The 21,603-nt window shown below is 36.1% G+C and overlaps 1 protein-coding gene across 22 annotated transcripts in view; it reads left to right on the top strand.

Annotated features, from left to right (window-relative positions):
• Window positions 1-21,603, top strand: part of TRPM3 (transient receptor potential cation channel subfamily M member 3) — a 263,502-nt gene that overhangs the window by 64,638 nt on the left and 177,261 nt on the right. For 21 of the 22 annotated variants that reach the window (XM_039839330.1, XM_039838630.1, XM_039838556.1 and 18 more), the window contains one exon: window positions 11,078-11,252. In XM_039839330.1, coding sequence (XP_039695264.1) covers window positions 11,078-11,252 — 175 coding nt within the window. Of the gene's footprint in view, window positions 1-11,077; window positions 11,257-21,603 lie in introns of those variants that run through there. The other variant, XM_039840020.1, reaches the window with a different exon arrangement.

Here is a 21,603-nt window from a genome sequence, read left to right as displayed (position 1 = left end):
ATCCTCCAGACAGTCAACCAGAGAAGTTTGGGTCCAGAACACATACTTTTACTAATATCACAGACTGGCACCAGACCACAGGGGAAAAGGAAGAAGGAAGCTAAATCCTCCCAAATGAAAGACTTTTAGTAGGTTCTATCCAACTGAGAAACTCAGACATTAGTAGCCGCTAATCAAGTCACTCAATTCTACATGCGGAAAAGAATAAGGCAAGGACAAGGCGCTGGTGTGTCTCCCTAATGCAGCTCCCTCCGCTTGGGAATTTAAAATCAGAGGAAAGAAGGTTTCTCACCACATTGTCACCTATATTTCTCACTAAGGATTTAGTCACAGTAAAGATTTGATCACATTGGACTTAACGTTATCTTTTGGAAAAGATGCCCAGATAATCAAATAAAAATGTATCACTTTTCCCAATTGTTGGTCAGAAATTGGATTAAATATCATTACTAGATCTCAAATAATCAGTGCCCTTCCTTTATCTCCTATATGATTACAGTTGTAAGCTATTTTAGTATACTTGATGGCGAATGAAGCTCACTCCTAACCTACAGCACCTTAGCTGCCAAAACATATTCATCACCTCAGAGGGAACAGAATTTAGGTTTCCATTTCAGTCAGATAGTTCCCTATTCATTTCAACTAAAGGAAGTAATAGCATCCATGGACATCCTTCCAGCAAGGGGAAGAATATAAACCTTTGTTTACATCTTTTTCCCCAGTGGCCGGGACATGGGTCTCCAGCTGGGTCCAATTCTGAGAAATAACAAGGCTTCGATTTAAAAGTATAAGATAGCTGAACCCAAATTGGCTGCTCAAGTCCTTAAGAATCTGAACTCTTCCAAACTTAATCCAAATAGACAAGTGAAATGTGAACACTCACCCTCGTCACTCAGTATGTCCTTCTCTGGGTCTCTGACCACTGCCAAGGCCCAGTAACTAAGGCCTGTGAAAGGATATTTCGTGGCCACTTAAAAGGCTTTCATCTTCACTTTCAGTCGTATACATCAATAGTATTGAGATACGACACTAGGTCCCTTTATAACCACCAATTTATTCCTTTCCCTTCAGCTGTATATTAGTCCTAAAGTGTAGATCTTAGGCATTGGACATTTTAATTTCGTTATTTCACAAGCATTTTTGAACTATTTTCTAAGAGTGAGGCACTATGAAAACCAGAATGTTGCCTAAGAGGGGTGAACCAAACTTTCATTAAAATAAGGCAGAATAAAATAACTGCCAAAATATATGTAAAACAACAACAGAACTACAAAAGAATGAATAATTAATACTGCCTAAATGAACTAGGAAGAGCCTCCAGAATTAGTAACATTTGAAATGCACTTTGAAGATTGAGTTGGCGTCTCTAAGGTGCCAAAATAAATAGCATTTCTCTAACTCTTCCCAGTTCTGAACAATTTGAGAAATAAATGAATTGCTTGATGAAACTCAAAATATCATTTCAGTTGGAGGACAAGTTAAAAAGTGCAGCTTTAAGTCTATTGCCCAGGTAGGCTTAGTGACTCTCAAGAATTAGACAGAATCTCATGGTGAGCCTTCACCCTCCACCATCCCACCACATACACCTTTGGGGGCAAGGCCCCTGGAGGAGCCCAGTGATCTCAGGCTTTCTACAAGCAGGCAGATGCCAGGAGGAAGAAAAGTGAGGCTGAGTGAGCAAACCTAGTTTTTTCTCAAATTTGCCAGATCCAAGTGAGTAAAAGAGCATAGAAAGCCCAAAAATGTGCTTAGGAAAAATTCCTCCTCATAAAATCAGGAGTAGGAGAGCTGTTCCTCTCTGAAAATTAGGATGCCTAAAGGAAAGTAAAAATAATCCTAATCCTAAATGGAAGAATGTGAAGATAGTCTGACGAGACCAGAATCAGAGTGAACAGAGTTCTGGAGAGAGATGAAGCTGCAAATGAAGGTTGAGTCCAGAATATGGGAGCCTCGTCTGTCATGTGAAAGAATTTGTACTTTTATCTATAAGCAATGGGAACCCACTAAAGACTAAAGATTGTTACAGAGAAGATAGTTTATGGATGATAACTAGCAGTTATGCGGTGATTGCTGTGGAGGCAGGAAAATCAGGAAGTCATTTTAGTAGTCCACAAGAAAACCAATGAGCATAGAAACTGAGCATTTGGCATAATTCCTAATTTCATGAGAATTTAAATCCAATCTGAGTGCCCTGGACCTCTCAGGTCAGTTGATTGAGGAAAATTACTTATGTCGTAAACATTTAAAATTTTCTGTGGAAATAACTACATTGTCATTTAACCTATGAGAAATCAGGATATTCTTGATGGCCTTTCAGTATCCTGCCTTTCTTCTGTACCCCAAATTTTCGTGATGAACTATTACATGTAGAGCACTGTATGAGAAGCTGAGAATACAAAGATAAACCTGATAGGGAAAAGAGATGCCCAAACATATAATTCATGAGAGAAAACTTCAAGAGATATATAAGGTACATACTCATTGACATGGGATTTTTTAAAAAGCAAATGCTGTAAGAACACACAAATGAGAATGGTTAATTCCGCCTAGTGGAGCTCAAAAAGAGAGGCCTGAAGAAGGCTTATCTTTGAATCTGGGAACTGAAGGATGAGTAGCAGTTCCTCACAGAGAATATGTCAAAAAGAACATCCCTTACAAAAAGGAAAGAATTTTTTGCATTTGGGACAAAGAAAAGTAATTGCAGTCTCCCTCAACTGATGCAAAGAGATTTTTTAATGTAATTTTGCAAAGGCAAATTAATATACATACCAGCAACAACATTACCCTCTCTTCTGCTATCTACCTCTCCCGCCCAGCTCTGCTCTGCACTATAGGCTAGGCCTTTCCATGTTTTTTCAATCCATACTTCCCGTGGCTGCTCTGCTGCTTACTAATTCTGCCAAGAAGCCAAAGGAAATTGCATGGGCTGTGGATCTAGATTCGGGCACAATTATGGGAGAGTGTGGGTAAAATATTATAAAGTAAAATAAGTTAGAATCTCTCTGATTACCTTACATTTGAGAAGGCAAGGAATGCCTTTTGATGTGGGTTTTGAACAAAGCAGAGACTAAAGAGACTATAGCCTTGTTTGGATGAGTTTTCTTGTAGACCTAGATCAATTACATAAAAACATTCAGCCTGCAAACAATAGCCCCAAAGAAAATAATGCTGGCTTTTTCCTTTTATGAAAGTAATACTTGCCTGACAGCCCATGGGATTGGCTGTTTGCTTTCCATGGAAACGATTCATGTGGAATGTTGCTTAGATGTCCTGGTTATACACCAACATTATTAGCAAAATATTTCAATCAGAGCTCTCTGGCCATAAGGGAATAACTGTTTCCCATTGACCAAGTAAAAAGCTAAGTTAGCTTATTAGCATATAACATACTTGAAGTCGGTTTATTGTTTATAGGTTTTGTTATTTGGCATTTACATCTGTGTACAACCCACAGAACTCAAAAGACTTAACGAGCTGACTGAAGTATTGAGGAGAGGCCCCTAGTAGAAGGCATCTGGGGAGCAATACAACAAGTCACCTACCCAAAACAAAGTTTTAGTCTTTTGGGTACTACATAAAGAAATTGGGCTTCCTAAACATATTATTGGTCTGCATGAAAGAGTATTTAAACTTTGGAAAAGCATGTTTCAAATTATTTATTTGTCAGAGAATCCTTTTGGTTTAAACATATTAAATGCATTTATTTTGCTTTCATCTTTATGAATCATTTATACATTTAAAGTAGAAATATTTTATAGGCTTAATAAATATAAGAATCTTTATATTCACGTTTGTTTAACCATATTGTTCTTATTAAGTGCCAGGTTCTGTTCTACGTGCTTTATAAATAATAACTTCTTTATTACTCAGAATAACCCTATGATTTATGAACCAACTGTGTATGTTAGATACTATGTAGAATGCCAAAACATATTTTTGGTATACCAATTTATATCAAGATGTATTTCTGCCCTACTAGGATATGCATGGTTCCAAATAATATATTATGAATTTTGTGAAGTCTAGCCATGTTGCCAAAGTTTATAGTAACAGGAAGGTAAAATAGACTAGTGACCCATACTGAGAGGGAAAGTGGGAGTCAACAGGAAGCCAGCAAACAAAAGAACATAGGGGCAATCATGGGACTGAGAATCAGAGTCTGAAAACAAGGACAGGACAGATTCAGCCCAGTTCCAGCAGCCCACAGTCTAAGAAAAAGCCTCAGTGTGAGAGAGTGAGACAGTTTAAGCCTTCCAGGGCGAAGGGTAGAGACGGTAGTGGTATTGTGTGAAGAAGCGCGACCAGCAAGCCCAGTGCAATCAAGGCAAAACCCTTGTCCTGGGTCCCACAGTGACAGAGAGGGAGCAGACAAGTGTCTTGACCTAGTTTATCTGTGGAAGATGATGCTGCTCTCTAGAAACTAGAGATAATCAAAGAGGAGTGATTACTCTCTCTGCCCTTGGGCTTCTAGCTCTCCAAAGAATGGATCAAAACCCCTTCTGTTGTTAGGTGAGGAAAGCAGAGCTTTCTTTAAGTGAGGAATGCAGAGCTGCTTATCATGACTAGTACCCAGGCTTCCCCCACAAGCATCAGCTATGCTCCAAAAGGAAGCCTGATACCTGCACAGGTAGTAGTTTTATGCCCAATTTCAACTTGAATATTACCTCTTAAAGACCTACTTCAAAAAAAAATTTGCTATCCAAAATTCCTTTTATACAAAGAGCCCCCAAGGCCTTTCTCCCTGCCAGGATCTTCATGCTAAAGAAAGAGCACATGAAGACTTTTAGGGAAGGTAAGGACAAGTGAAGGCTTCTGTAGAGTAAGATGAAACTAGGGAGGAGAATATTTGGTAGTAATAAACAGAAACTCAATCAAAATAGGTAAAGGGGCATTTTTGATAAGGAGACAGAAACATATCTATAGGGAGGCTAGCAAACTATGGCCCACCCTGTTTTCATATGACTAACGGACGAAGAATATATTTTTCATTTTTAAGTGTTTGGAAATAAAGGAATATTTTATGACATATGAAAACTATATGAAATTCAAATTTCAACCTCCATATAAATTCCCTTTTTCTCATTAGTATACCTGTAGTACAAAAAAATTGTATCCAATCAAATTTTGAAATTCATCCATAAAAATTCAGTGTAAATTTATTTTCTCTCTTGTGATACAAGTAGCTGCACAATGTTCTCAATTTGACCCATAGTCCTACAAAGGGTCAAATTGACAATATTAAATATGTAACCCTTTACAGAAAAAGATTATCTACCTCTGGTCTATAGAGGACTCTAAGCAGAAACTACAGCCAAGTGACTATAACTTAGACTAAAAAGTCACTCCAACCCAATCTCTCTCTCTGTCTCTGTCTCTGTCTCTGCCTCTGTCTCTTGCACTTGTTCTCTCTCTCTCTCTTTCTTATCTTCTCTTCTCTCTCTCTTCTCTTCTCTTCTTCATTTATTATATTATTACACACACACACACACACACACACACATACACTCATTTGATCCCCTTTGATCAGGTTTCTTTACTTGTTTATTTACCCTCACAGAGTCTCATCAAAGTCACCACTAATAGAATAGAGGCTTTACTCAATAAATGCAATGCTCACTCAGGCCCTCCCAGTTACTCACCTCCAGGCCAGGGGCTCCACTCATTTCAGAAAGGCAAACTGGTCCCCTACAGGTCTGGAATCAAGCCGACATTGAAAGAAGCTAAGTAAGCCTGCCCTTCTGTGCCATGGACAGTCAGTTCTCAATTCTCTGATAGGGGAATATTGACTGGGAGGACATGGTGGGTGTTTCCAGTCCACATGTCACAGTGACCTCCTTTCCTGACCTCTAAGATTTCCCATTCAATCTACTTATCCGCTCCTCTAGTTCTGTCCTTTGGCCTCTGATTGCTAGGCAGAAAAGCAAAGCAAGGACACAATGCCTAAAGTGAAATCCAGCTGGTGGAGGCTGGTATAGGATTTCTATGGAAATACCTACAGCAATGATAATTCACAACATAGATTAGTTTGACAATATTGAAAACAAACAAAAAAATAGGATTTACCATATTAATTCAATAGATTTTATATTCTCAGTGCCCAGAATAAGAAGTGCTATGCAAGCAACATCATTTTCCATCTTTTATCACTGTCTGAGACATTCCTATTAATCCAAATTTTGTATCTTCAGTGTCCTGACAACCTCATATCTCCACATGTGCTGAGACTTTAAATGCCAAGATATCCTGGAATATTGATATTAGCTTTAAATATGGAAAGGTTGTATACAGAGGGGGTCCATTAAGTTGAATACCAATAAGGGAGCTGCTAAAGGGATTGGTGATGACAGGAAAAGATATTTAAGAGATTCGCATTATTGTTACTTCTGCCTAATCCTAAAGCAGGTTAGAAATTTATGCTTTAGAAGTCTCAACCTCACTGAAAGACCCTAGCCATTTTTCAAGGAATTTCTTTCCCACTAGAGAACCATAAGTATCTAAAAGTGAAGCATCTCATTGTGTTTTTATTTTGCTTAATAGTGTGTGAGGTACTTTGTATTTCCAAATGCTTTCCTAAGCATCGATTTAGGTGTATAATTATAGTGGCAAAAAATGTGTAGTAATAAAGACCCACATAATTGTTTTGCACTGGGTTTGGCATTCTCCAATTGAGTACATCATCAGGATTCACTTAAAGATGTTTGGGTTTATTACCCATCTCCAAGTAAAGTCAGACATATTTTAGTTATGGTTCTGCGGTCTTAAATATATAATGTATCCTACCTCCAAAACATGAAGACAATATTCAAAACATCTGCTTCCAGAGAAGACTGAAGAGATATTCTAGTTAAAACGAGATGCATTTTTTTCTTCTGTCATCCTTAGATATTTTCTTGGGCCCCTCTGTCCCTTAGAAGCTCAAAGATTTTCAATCATGTTTTTTCATTTCTTTTCTTTTCTTTCTTTCTTTTTTTGCAAAATACAGCATATTAAAATATTCTCTTTCTGTACAATAATAAACTACAATTGTACCTGAATATTCATGTGCTGGGAATCTTCCTAATCTTCCTAATTATAAGAAAACCTTAAACTGAGTAAACAAGAATAGTTTTGAATGTTCTCAATTAAACACAACAAATTACTAGTTTTATGAAGTTTTCATAAATCCATCCCATAATTTCCAAACCATAGAAGAGATGTACTAAAATTTAAGGTCTCAAAGAATCTAAATCTGAAACTGTTTGTGAAAAGTGTGGTCTTATGCAAACTTAGGACATTATTTTTTAAATAGATAGTTAATTGGTGTCCATTAAAATGAGACAAACAGCTTGACTACCACTTTTCCCATCACTACAGTAATTGCTAATGTCCTCTGAGTTTGTGTAAGGTTCTGTTTGAAAAATGCAAGTTCTGAGGGGGTTACTGAGTCTTATGGCCCCATTTTTAGTTCAAATACAGGAGATAGTGCCCAATGTTCTGTTGGTAGAGTCCACCATTGAATCAAAGACCAGTCTATTCATGTAAGAAATTGGGTGAAGGGAATGTGTTCAATGCTTTTTAATTTTATGCAAAATTTAATTGTGCAAATTTTAAGTTGCGCAACATAAAATATGTTGATAAAGTCTCACTGTGTATATAATTTCAAAGCATATGAATTTTCCACATAAACTTTTAAATCATTATGAATCATAATTCCAGACCTCACAAGTCCAGTGAAATATGTTAAACAGATTTTTAAAAAATATTCCATGTTGAAAATATAATTTAGAATAGGAAGTGTTAACAGAAGAAACAAATAAACACCAGGGAAGAGAGAGAGAGGAATGAAGGGAGGGAGATATCCTACAGATGTGCTTCACCATGGAGAGTTTAGCCAATCAATATAACCAGGTAGCAATAACATGATATAGTTTCCCTAAGCATAGACTTTTGTTAAAACGTTCTGGAACTTGTCTCAGAGGTCTCAGCGAGCTTCATAAAAGAACACAAACTGATGCTCTTTGCACATATATCTATGTGCTTAATTTAAGCTGGGGTTTTGTCGGGGTTCATTAGCAAGTTTTTCGTGGGTAGGCTTCGAGGATCCATTAACCCATTGAAACTCTATAAAAATATATTTGTGCTTGTCCATATGTGCAGTTATTATTTTTCTGGAGAAATGATCACTAGCTTTCATTAGATTTATGAAAGTATTCAAATTTCCTTGCTTCTAAAAAAAAAAAAGCTAGGAACCATTGCTTTAGGTCATTACTAATTATTTGATATTATTTCTTTTCTCAGAAGCAAAGGCAATGTGTGTGTGTGTGTGTGCATGCGTGCATGCGTGTGTGTGTGTGTGTGTGTGTGTGTGTGTGTGTGTCCTGACTGAAAGACTTAATGTTGCCATATACTAGCAAGTTTATTTATACAAAGCAGGTATTTTGGGAAATAACCTGATTCTCCACCACACATAACTAAGAAATTTTTTAAAATGCTTCTGTTTTAGGCTCTTATACACTTTTATTCTGTCTAGAACAAAGTTCCATGTATTATCACTGAAGGAAATGGGAGAGTTTGGAGACATCGATACATTAGATGTATTCAATATTTATTAAAAAGTATATGATGTTGTGATGCTTTGCTCCATCCAATTTTTACCACTGATATATATACATATATACAAATTAATATAGTTTTTCATCATTTTAATTGATGACAGCCTCATTCCAAATATAAGGAATCTGATTTTCTAAAATGCTTCTGTATTCCTAGAGGTTATAACAATTTGATTCCTTGAGAAATACATTGGCAGTAAAAAAAACTGACAGTTTATTTCTCTCAAATCATCCTGTGAAAATTCATCTTTTGCACCTATGTATCCTCTCAAAGAGAAGATTGTTTTCTAGCTATCTTGCCTATTTTTGGTAGACTCTAGATCACTAGAACATTCCAGAAGGTCTGTTCTAGGACTTCTCCCTTCATGAGAACACTGAGTGGATCGTAGTTGGGTCTGTGAATTGGAATAAAAATCCCACTAACAGAATCAGTGCTCAAGAGTCAGAATCTGGCAAAGCCCTCTCTTGGAAGACCCTGGAATAAGTCTAAATATATCTAAATACTTGGTATAACTAAATATTTAGTATAACGTATCAGACATAGCACATTGTTCCTTGATATGAAACAATATGGGAACATGTACTAAAACAAAACAATAGGGAAAATTAAATAGTATAGTACTTTGAGAAATACCTCATAAAATAACTTTAAACATTGGAAAAGAGACTCTTTTCCAAGGTACATTAAAATACATACCTACATAGAGATGAGTATTTTTTGTCAGCAAATTCTCCTCTAAAAGAAGAGTTCTGTACTAACATTTCAAATTAGCCATTAATCTTCAAAGTGCCTTTCAACAGGAATTTACTTAATCCTCATAATCAGCAGCAATGGGAAAAGGGTCTTTCTTCTTCATAGACACCCAGACAGAGCTTTAAAGAGAACTTTTGTGTGAGTCACTAAGGGCTTCTGTGTCAAAGGGCAGCAGCATGACCTTTCACTTCCTTCTTAAGTATGAAGGAGTTATTCCCAAACTTCTCTATGCATGGAAAACTCTGATGGGACCATGAGTCATCTCTCTTTCTCTCTCTCCCAATTCCCTCTAGGGAACAAAAAGAAATCTTGGCATCTTGCCTTGATCAATAATTGTCCTGTTCTTATATTTTTAAAATGTAGATTTAAAACAACAGCCATTTTTGTATAACTGGCATTTTGAACCACTCCTTTAAGATGTGTATCAGGCCATGAAAAACACTGACTTAGAAGAGAGAAGGCCCTCAGAGACTGATGCACTTATACTTTAGAAGTAAAACAGGTCACACAAGTCAAATAAAATCTCCTATTAATGGAGCAAGAAACCAAGCCCCAAACTCTTATTTCTTACAAGGAAGCAGTTTCTTGATATAAGATAAAACCATAGTGGAAGGGGAAAAGAGGGAGAACTGAGGTGACTAAGATCTATTTTTAGTTCATATCTATAGAAATGGTGTAGAATCCTGATTACTTCTCTTTTTAAAGTAACTGCTTTGTATCCTCCAAAACTATTTCATTTTTACTGTACTGTTCAATTTGTTTACTATTCTGAGAAGGTAGAGTGAGAGTATACAGTGTGATACCAAATTGAGCAAAAGGAAGTTATTCAATGAACAATGATGATACTTGAGATGATACTTAAAAATGAATTTCTCATCATGTCTCTTTAAGATGTTAGGTTGAACCATATATAAGTGCTGATGTTTGGGCAATTGTTCCTTGAAAACAGCAATGTCTTATAGCTCAGCATAAATACTTTAGGAAAGCTCTGTGAAACCTCTGAATGCAGCTCAATTTAACAAATATTTACTGACCAGCCATCATGTGCCTGGCACCTTGCTCAGTAGTGAAGGATGCAATATTAGTGGATGGCAGATGCTATGCCTCCTGGTACCTTATTATGACTATTAGCTGTTAAGAATCAATAATCAATCTGATCATTTATAATCAGAAATATACCCATAATTTAGCCAATTGTTGAGTCAACAAGTCAAAATATACTCCCAACTGACTTTGATTAAAGAATTAAAATCTTTTTATTAAAGAACCATTTTCTTACCACTGTGATGACTCCAGAAAGGTGGCAATTTTTTAACTTCTCATTTTTCATTTAAGAAACTGAACCATTAGATACATGTGAGACTTGCTTAAGATTACCTTTATTTTCATTCTTTTGGCTGCCAGCCCAGTGCTTCATTTACTAATCAATTTCCTTCTCTCCTCCTCCTCCTATGTTCTTTCCTGTGAAGTATGGTAATCAGTGTCCTAACTGACCCAGCATCCTGGAAATTGTTGGGAGAGGGCAAAGTCAAATAGACTCTCTAGTGGGAACATTCTGCTAAAGGATTTTCTGTAAATTTTCACTTAGTATTTTATTCCCTCATATGTTGTTACCTCCCCCTGTGCTCAGTAATTTTAGTTTATGCTTTTTGTTTCTCTTTTTTGTTTCTTTGGTTTGCTGGCTTTGTGTTCTTTTCTTTTCTTTTTCTTTTTCTTTTCTTTTTTAATGCAGGAATCGGTCAAGGCGTTCCAGTGGTGGCGCTCATAGTGGAAGGAGGACCCAATGTGATCTCAATTGTCTTGGAGTACCTTCGAGACACCCCTCCCGTGCCGGTTGTTGTCTGTGATGGGAGTGGACGGGCGTCTGACATCCTGGCATTTGGGCATAAATATTCAGAAGAAGGCGGGTAGGTAATTTGCCAGGCTGAATAGGAAAGCTATGAGCCTGTGTTCCAAACTTGGAAGAGATCGTATTAGTTGACTAAGACATTTGGCATGGGAACATGGTGGGGAAGAACAAGGGAACATAGTCTATATGTCCTATGAAGTAGAAAATTTCATGAAAGCCACACTAGACCACACTGATGATAAAAAAAAAAAAAGAGAGGACATGGGGAAGAGAAGGGCCATAGGACATGGTCTCCTTTCTTTTCTTTATTTCTCCTTCACTCTTTTCCTCCTCCCAATAAGATGAAGCAGGTATTAAGTTTTAACACACGAAGCACAGCTAATCTGGACTGTACAGTGAAGATTAGTAACTTGGGAGAAGCTGGGATATAGAGCTTCCAGGCTTGGCCACCAAACACCAGCATCACCAAGCTGCTATGTGTTAACAAATGCTAAATTTTACAAAAACGATTGGCAGCCTGTGCTGTCAGATCCCTCTAAATTATCTTGGCAAGTGGAATCTCTGTAAAGGCCATCACTCTGGCCCTATATAAATTCCTCTTGAACCCCTCATTTTCTTTCGAACCCCCACCGTGCTACTTTCAATAGTCCAAAGCCCTCATCCCCGTAAAGAACTTTCCTTCATAGCCCTCCCCTCCAATCGGAGGCCCCACTTACTGCACTGAGAAATCCAGACACTCACAGATTATTAGGTCAAGGTAATTCATTTCAAGGTGTGAGTGAATTTAAGGAGGAAAACTCAAGGGAGACATTGAGTTTTAAATAAGGAACTTCCTAACATAATCAGTTCTCCTAACACATGAAACTAGTAGGAAAAGGGAGCCCCAATGGAAATGGGGGTCTTTTATTTATCCCTTTTATAAATTTCGAGCATGTTTACTGTCTGCCATGCACTGAGATGTGAAGAAGAATGACATACTATTCCTACCCACAAAGAACTCGTCGTAAGGCCAATAAGTAGACAAGCTTGTAATTATGATAAAAGTGACAGGTGAGCTCGCCTACTTCGGGAAACTTCCCCTTCCACCTCTTTCACTCAGCCTGCCTTGAAATAAAGAGATTCAGCCTGGCAGCTCCATGCCATCTCTTCCCTCCCGTTCTTTCTCTGTCTTTGCCAGCAGTCCAGCTCTGCAGGTGAGCCATTGAGTCAGCACACTTTCTTCCTAAGTGCTTAAACCTACATATGTGAAAGGAGGAGTAATGAAAAGCATAGGGCCTCTAGCTTAACACTGCAAACACTAGCAGTGATTTTAGGCTCTGTTAAAGCTTTTGATTTTTTTTTTTTAAGCTAATATTTGTAAGCACAATGTTGAAGTTTGCTTACTGGCAAATTTAATTAAATTACTTTTATCTTCTTCATCGATGGTAAATGTTGGTCCTTTTATACCTAAGGAGATAAAAAAGAGGACATTTGCCCAAATGCCTCCACGTTCATTACAAACCAAAGTTCAAGATCCTTAACTATGCTTTGCTTTTATTAAAAATCTAGCCAGAATTCTCATTGATTTCAACACAGTAATTTATTCCTTTTTCTGAAGTAACTAAAGAATAAAGTTTTCATCTTTGGCTTACTTTTTTGCTTCCTAGTGCTTATAATTATTTTACTGTATTCCAATAAAGTAGATACAAGTTTGCATTCAGAATGCATGTTTTCTTTTAAGAAAACTAATGAAAGAGTAAGGTGCTCATCTCAGCATTTCAGGTTTCTAGGTGTATGCACAATGAAAGTCTATACCTACTGGCTATTTTTTTTTTCATTATCTTGAGTTGTGTACCTTGAAACTATTAAAATCTTTAGTAAGTGCCCTTCCTAATTCTGTTTTAATAATAGAGGAATTGTACATTTTAGAGCTAGGTGAGACTCTGTGTTATTTAACCTGTGAGATAGATGCACAGAGAAATTAAGTGCTTTGTCAAGGCCACACAGCCCACCACCCCAGGTCAGGAATCTTTCAAGGGTATTATAAAAAATCATTGAAATGTGTTTCATGGCATGTGCCTTACTGTTTCTCATATAGTAGTATTTCAATGGTAATGTCTTTTAAATATGTAAATGCACTTAAGTTGCTTTCAGCTTCCTCTTTGCATTACAGTTTCTTAATTTTTAAAATTATTCTGTGTATTTTAAAAAGATAAAAATCAGTACATTCCTGGTTGTAAACCAATGTCCGTGTTGATCAACCCTACCTCATGTAGATTCTTCTCTTTCCACCACCCAGACCATTATGCTCCAACCTGAAAATTAAGTCAGAAATCCCATGTCCCTTTAACTTTAATTGCTAGCTTTAATTTTAAAACTAAAGTTTAACTTTAGTTCTAATTATTCTAAGGCCAAAATATGCAAAAGCACATCTATATGGGATCTATACAAACATATGGACCATGACTGATTATCGAAGAATGTGAAGTCATGCACATAACTAGTGTGGAGATAATGAATTAAAATATGATTTTATATATTAAGAATTTTTAAAAATTAAAACTTTATTGTAAAGAAAGATTTAGAAATGGTTATTAAGAAAATAGAAGCTTAAAGAGAAGATTTGTATGTGTGTGTGTGTGTGTGTGTGTGTGTGTGTGTGTGTGTGTGGTGTTATGGTTAAAGTACCTTCTTGCTACTCCAGGAAAAGAATTATAAATTTATCACGATAAAATGAATTCAGAATATTTCTGTATTCTGTCTGAATAACTGCCAGAATTAATCGGATTAATTTAGCTTGAAATGAAATTGTCTAGCCACACATGTGCAGCTAATTTAAAAAATTATTTCAAAGAATATTGTTTGGCAATTGTGTGCTTTCTTTAGGGAAAAAATAAAAAAGAATTAACTCACCAACACTTGAATCACCGGGAAGGATTTTGTCTTTGATTTTCAACAAAGTCCAACAGAGTTGGGACATGCTTCACTACAAATAAATATAAATGCATAATTTTTTTATATAAACAAATCTATACAAATAAGTGTGTATGATTGTATGTATAAAATTGACTGTAGGAACATACTTACCCTGTTTATAAAACTTGAATTAAGATTTGAAATAACTGATTTTACTTTTTAGTTACTTTGGTAATTTAAATATGATTAAAATTTTTAAAGTTTACTTACAGGTTGTTAAATAGTATAGGCCCAAGGACTAGAAATATGTACATTCAGCTATGTAGCTTGTCATTTTACAATTTTAAAGGAGTGAGTAAAATAGTCACACCTCTATTTTAACCTTTGTGGACTTGATATCTTGCCTTTAAATTCCCTGGTTTTAACCATCTTCCAAGAGTATGAATTTGAAAGGGAATAGCTTTAGAAGCAAATTATAATTGGCAAAACTAATTAACTTTTGTAGATGAGATTATTTGAGGTAGAAAAACACACAACTTTATCATAACATAAAGAGGTTTGGATAAACTAGGAGACAGTTACAATTAAATTCTTATTTTTGTCTTTTTTCCCATATCTCTGCTCTGTGGCATATACTACCTGAAAGAAATGGTCCAATTCTCCTTCTCTTTTATTGTTGTACTGGATTTTCTATTTCTCATCTTTCATAGATTAAAATGAGTCACAAGTCACTTTCCCTGGCTAATTTCATTGCTTTAGAAACATTATCAAATTTTATTTCTGAATCATAAATAACTAAACACTGCAAACACAGATAGATTAATGCTACCTAAGTAGCATTAGATTCAATTACCTAAATTTTTAAACAGTAGGATGTCACTTTATGCTGTGTCTGACTAAGCAAGATGCCCGTAGTCAGGAAGACCTCTCAGGGTCCAGGTGCCTGAAATAGAAGTCAGAGATTACTTTGCCTGATCATTGTCAACCTAAGTCTCAGATTGCAAAGAAATGTGGTCTTGTCTCTCGTTTATCAGCCGGTGAGCAAGTATTGCACAGATAAAAGGGCATTTGAATGAATGGGTATTCTGAGATGATGCCCCTTATTCATCTAAATTTTATTACTGATGGTTATGTTAATTTTGGCAGGTTTGTCCCAAAATAATCATCTGGATTTACCTTTTTAACCACCCTAGGGCAAGAAGTAGAAATTGCAGTAGCAGAATGCCTTAGAGCTTTTAAGTAGTCTGTTCACACCTTCTGGAAAGTTATCAGTGAAGCAAATACCAAAAGACTTTTTTCATTTAATTAAATATATTTGACATATAATATTGTGTAAATTTGACATGTACAATTGTTAATTCAACATATTTATATCTTGTAATATGATTGTTGTGGTAGCAATACTCAGCAACTCTATTATATTACATAATGATCCTTCCTTTTAGTGGATGGGATAATTAAGTTTTAGTTGTTCACATTCTTATGTGACAGTATAATCTGTATTAGATATTTTGAAGAAAATATGAGCACTGGCTTACTCTTGAGGACAGGAGGATAGATAATATATTCCAAATAAAAATCTGATTTTCATGTTTAAAGGGAGCTTAATAAGGGTCCATACATTTTTGGGTTAGCTTAGTTAAAGGCATAAATGGAATGTAAAGTAAAGATGAAAAAGGAAAAATATATTGCATGGCTTCAAATTATAAAACTATATTCTAGCAAAGATATGAAAAATGTTCGTTTATCTCCAAATACATATCAAAATAACCAAGAACAGGAGAGAGTCACCAGAAAACTAAGCATTTTAGAAACTCAGGTGTAGTCTGTATTCCCTAGGGCTTATCATTCTATGCAGTGGTCACTAATGTCTTCTTCTGCTGCTCAAAAGATTTCCATCTAAAGCCGAAGGATATCACAGCCCTATCATTTGTCTCTATAAGATCTGCTGAAAGAAAGTAATTGATAGCGATGGTTTATGTTCCAGCATGATTTAGACATAATTGGAATGTCAAGTGAGAAAGAAGGAAACAAAAATCAAGTATGCAGACTTCAAGTGTCTATTTTAGTTGTTGTCAATTTCATCTTAGCTGCCTCTTTTCTAGAATTTTCTATGAGAAGGAATGTCAAAACTTGATTCTGTTTTTTAACTTTCTCAGAAGGAAGTAAGGAAAGTTGGAAACATCTTGTACAGACAAAGGATACTGGTGTCTTTATTTATAATAATTTGTTGTTTGGGAGGTTTTTTGGTAAACTATTTTCCAAGTTAACATTTATTGAGTGATTACTATATGCATGGAACTATTAGAGAATGAGCAAGACATGCCCTGTCAGGGACTTTATAATGGAGATTAAAACATAGACATGAATACAGATAACCAGAAGGTCAGATGCGCTATGATAAACGTATAAAGTGTTACAGAAGCACAGAGGACAAAGCACTTGAGTGTAGCATTCCTCATGAGAATCCATTCAATGGAATCAGTATGTTAATTATCTACAAAATGACCATATCATGACTCTATTTCTCCTCCTTCCCTTTTCCATCAAAAACTAGATCTAAACTGAGGGTCAGCATAAATGAGAAAAAGCTAATATTTTACTCTTACTTATAAAACTCAACACAGAAAAAAGAATCAATCTGAATAGGATTGAAGGAAAGTTGGTAAAAGGACAAGTTCTATGAATAGTATGTTGGTGTTTGTGTGGTGATGTGTATTTGTGTGGTGGTGTGTGTTTGTGTGTATGTATATTATTAAATTGAACTATATATATTCAAATTCAAGGTAAATAAATTTAATCAATAAATTAATCTGGTAAAATTTAATTTAATTATATATAATTAAATACATACATCAATGTCTATATTTATACATACACAAGTGAGTGTGTATTTAAAATTTAAGTGAAAAAGATAAGACCAATGAGACTTTTCAAATCAATCAATCACCAGGTACTTTTTGAATGCCCGTTTTAGGCACAAAGTATCCCTTTCCTCAAGATTTATAATCCTATTTGAACTAATATAATAACAAGTAATTTTCAATTAAATGTTACTAACTGATTTCAAAGAAGACAGAGAGTAGATGGTGAAAGTTTCATGTAGAGATTTTTCCCTCTGTGGAACTCATAAAGGTGTAATTATATAGATACCTCTGTCATTGTATCCAAGTTCCACAAAGCTAGAGTAGCTACATTTATTTGGGAAAGTGCAACATAAAATGAACACTTTTGTCTTATAGTTTGTTATTTGATCCCTTCGTGTTTGTCAACATGAGGAGAATGAAACATTAACCTTAAAAAAAAAATATCTAGAGTTCATGGGGGAAAGGACTAGTGAGGGAAAATTTTTATTCATCCAAACCAACCATTCAGTTCTCTACATTGGTTAAATTTACTTTAGAATTGCTCAACTCCAAGTAGGGAAAATGTGGCCTTGAACATAAATAACAAACATCAGAAAAACATAGAGCTGGGTAATCTATTATGACAAAGAAATCCTTTTTAGGGAACCACTTCTAGCCCATCAAGACCAAGTGAAGATTTCGAAGGTATCAGTTATGTTTCTCAGAGATTTTCTTAGCTAATTTTTGGCTGCTTGTTATATAGAAAATTTTCAAAATAAGTATGTGGTTATTACACTTCAGCATGCCTGAGAATCACCTGAAAGTCTCAGGAGACACAAATTCCCCCTAACTATACTGATTCGGTGTGCCTGGGCTGGGGTGCAGGAAAATGTATTTGAAACCAAAACCCCAGGTGATTCTCAGGCATGCTGAAGTGTAATAACCACTTTCAGAAGCTCTTTTAAAATTTATAAACATTAGTTTCTCTTTATACTCCTCTAGTGTTTCCAAAAATAGTTTCTTTACTTTCTATCCCTCATGTGCATTCTCCTCACACAAGTCATTGCATTGTTACCACAAGCCCTTTGTAACCTCTGCCAACTGTTGTCTTTGAAACTCAGTTGACTTGAAAAGTTTATTTAGCATGAATCACCTAATTTTTTTTCTTTATCACAGTTGTTCTTGCTTCCAAACATCTGTCAGATATGAAAATTCTAACTCTGAAAAGATAGCTATACCACAAAAATACTCATTTTGACAGGACTGGTAGACTTCTCTGTTCGTATTTTTATTTACATGGATTTCTTAAGGGCATGCAGTTCATTTTCCCATTTCATTTGAACATGATTTTCTGACTAGTTTAAAATAGATGACCAATTTGAAAAATGAAAGAAAAAAAGACTATGAGAAAAGCAAAGGTATTTAAAAGTGAACTGGTGCTAGTGGTTATGAACAGTGGGTATCTGCTACTTGAGAGGCCATGGACAGTCATTAGAGTCGGTAAGTCCAGCATTAGGTCCTACCTCACTTTGACTTTACAACTGCAGTGAACAGCTATTTAAGAGTCCCAATCTCCCACTTGCCTATAGTATTGATTTTCACTTTTTTAAACCCCCCAGACCCCTTCTCAAATGAAATCTCAGGTAGAAATGCAGTATCTAAAACAGACAAGACAAAGGTTTATTCCGTTGAAGCTGGAGTGGAAGGCCTAGACCACCGATTCTCAATATTAATTTAAAAATTGAAGGCTTATTATCAAATTGCTGGGACTCATCTCAGATTTTCTAGTTCGGTAAATCTGATTGGGGCAGGTTATTTGCATCTTAAGAAAGTACCCAGGAGATGCCGATGCTGTTGGTCTAGAGACCATACTTTGAGAACAACTGGCCTAGATCCTACCTCTCTCTGCCTGGCTCTCACCCACTAAGGAAGCTGTGAGGAGCAGCTCTGGAGTTCCTTCTCAAAATTCCAGGAGCTTCATTGTAGAACCCAGTTGAAGACCATTAATCTATGGGTTACTCCACATTCCTTAGCTTGGACTCTAGATTCTTTGCATTCTGGCCCCAGACTCTCTAGAGCCATCTCAATGACCATTCATTCACCTGATCATGCAACCAACTGCCCTCCCCACTGCTCTCCAAACAGAAAGCACTTCCATAGGCTTCTCTGACTTAGCATGAGATGTAGATGTACATTTCTGTTTTTTCTTATTGTTAGTTTTTTTAATTTAGGTTTATTTGATATATAACATTATATTAGTTCCAGGTGTACAACATAGCAATTCAATATTTGTATACATTGAGAAATGATCACCATAAGTCTAGTAACATCCATCACCTTACATAGTTTCAAAAAATTTTTTTTCTTGTAATGAGAACTTTTAAGATGTGCTCTTTTAGCAACTTTGAAATTTTCAGTGCAGCATATATGTTTCTTTACCCACTTAGTTTCAAGGAGGTTTTTGTCTGAAGTTCTGTGACATAATCTCTTTCTCATGAGAAGAAACAGTGAGGGCTTTAAAATGCACAGATACATTTAAAACATATCTAAGCGAATCACAGGTAATAAAATGTTCTGGTATTTAATTCCTCTACATTAGAGGAAATGAATTCTGAATCAACCTGGCTGACATTAGAACCTGCAGCTGCTAGAAATATAGTGGATTAACATTTCACCCAGTGGTATCATGAATAATAATATTGCAATGCACCTAATGAGTTTTTCTTCAGATTCCCCATGCAATTCTCAGATGTTGATCATGAACCACAGGATTTATGAAAACTAAATTCAGTAGTGACCACCTGCTATTAAAAGCCTCTTCAACCAGAGAAACACTAAAGATGCATTAAAGTGGCACTCCAAAGTCAACTCCAATCTGGACTGCTGTTGTCTAGAAAAGTCTCCATTCAGTTTCAATTGTCTTTTCTTTATTGTCCTAATTGTTAGACAGCTATCCTAGAGTTGATACACACATTTATTGTGCTCTCTGGGAATAATCAATGCAAATCAAGTGTCCACCCCTTGAGTGGTGACCTCTGAAGATCTTGAGTAAACAGTCATGAATCAGTTCCTCTAAATTTATGTGAGTCCCAGTTTAGTGTCTTGGAGACAGACCTAAATTTTTGAGTTCTTTAACCCTATGATCTCCTTGGTTTTCACCATTTCATAGTGTATTTGAGATTTTATTACCTCTAGTGCAGAGATGACAAATAGTTTTAATCCTGAGTGTCAATAATAACCAACTGGCTTCCTGGAATGATGAGTTAAGAATGATTCTGAGGCTACATCTGGGCTCAGAGGAAAGATTACTGTGAGAGATTAATAATGAAGCAAAGAAAGAAATTTACAATCAGTGTGCCATGGATGTCTACTCTTACTTTAGAAAGAAGACAAAATCTTATAGATAGCCCCATGTATCACTACCATGCAATCATCAAATATCACATTGAATTATGATGCCAAGGGAAAAATAAGAAACTTATTTTTCTAAAGGACTTCTCCTCTGAATAAATGTTGAACTAACTTTTTAAGCATATCAGTGGAAGAGGTGCCAGTTTTTGCGTGCCCAAGGAGCCTACACATCTCAGTCAGCTCTGATTCTATCTTTTATGCAGGGCCTAAAAAACAAACAAAAAGCCTGACTGTTCTGTTTGCCTGGCTCCGTACAATAGTCGTTGGTGAGATTTTATTTGGAATGAACTCTGAGGATATGTTTTCCATACAATTTTGGCAGCAGAAAAGCTACCTGACCATGTGGCAGCCCCTGTACCCTTTGGCAACAATTCAATCTCTACTCTTGGGCACATTCATAACCAAAGGCAAAGGAAAGAAGAGAAATCACAGAGACACTGTTCAAGATTTTTCACCTAAATGTCCTGTTAGTCTCTGTCTTATGTGAAGAGTTTGGCAGCTCTGTCTGCCTCAAGAGCAGTACTCTCCAATAGACATTTCTGTGATGATGAAAATATTCTATATCTCTGCTCTCCAATCAGATAAGCACTGAGCACTTGCATTGTGGCTAGAGTGACTAAGGAATTGAATTTTATTTTTGCTTAATTGTAACAAATTGAAGTCTGAATTGCCACATGACCAATGGCTACTGTATAGGATTGCACAGCTCTAGCATTTCTGCAATTGGGTTCCACAAAACTGGGAACCCTTGAGTGCCTGACAGATTTCCATTGTTCTCTTTACTTTTTGATCATATTCTTTCATCCAGCCAACATTATGTATCCAGTCATTCGACCAATGTTTTTTGAATGCCTACTGTGTTCCAGGCACTGTTCTAGGCACTGGCAAAAACACACCCATGAATCAATAGACAAAAATTCCCACTGTTATGGAGCTTACACTTTGACAGGGTTAGATAAATCATAAGAAAGGAACATAATATGTAAGCACATGTAATATTTTAGAAGGTGATATGCTGTTGGGAAAAAGAGACGGGCGAGGGAAATCACGGGAAGGAGGTAGTGAAAAAGCCTCTGTGTTCAGCACCCGGGTGATCCCTGAGAGAAGAGAACACAGAAGTAATATAAAGTACAGTCCCTGCATCCATGGAATTACAGTCTAGTTAGGATTTTCTTAGATTACTTTGTCTTTATGAAATGTCATGTGAGAGAAGCACAAAGCTTCTCTCATAGATACTAAGTGCCTTTCTTATCACCC

Source organism: Pteropus medius, unplaced genomic scaffold, assembly GCF_902729225.1.
Source record: "Pteropus medius unplaced genomic scaffold, Ma_sr-lr_union100, whole genome shotgun sequence".
Classification (NCBI taxonomy): Eukaryota; Metazoa; Chordata; class Mammalia; order Chiroptera; family Pteropodidae; genus Pteropus; species Pteropus medius.
The sequence above is the reverse complement of the archived record's forward strand: the minus strand, read 5'-3'. Positions and strand labels throughout refer to the sequence as shown.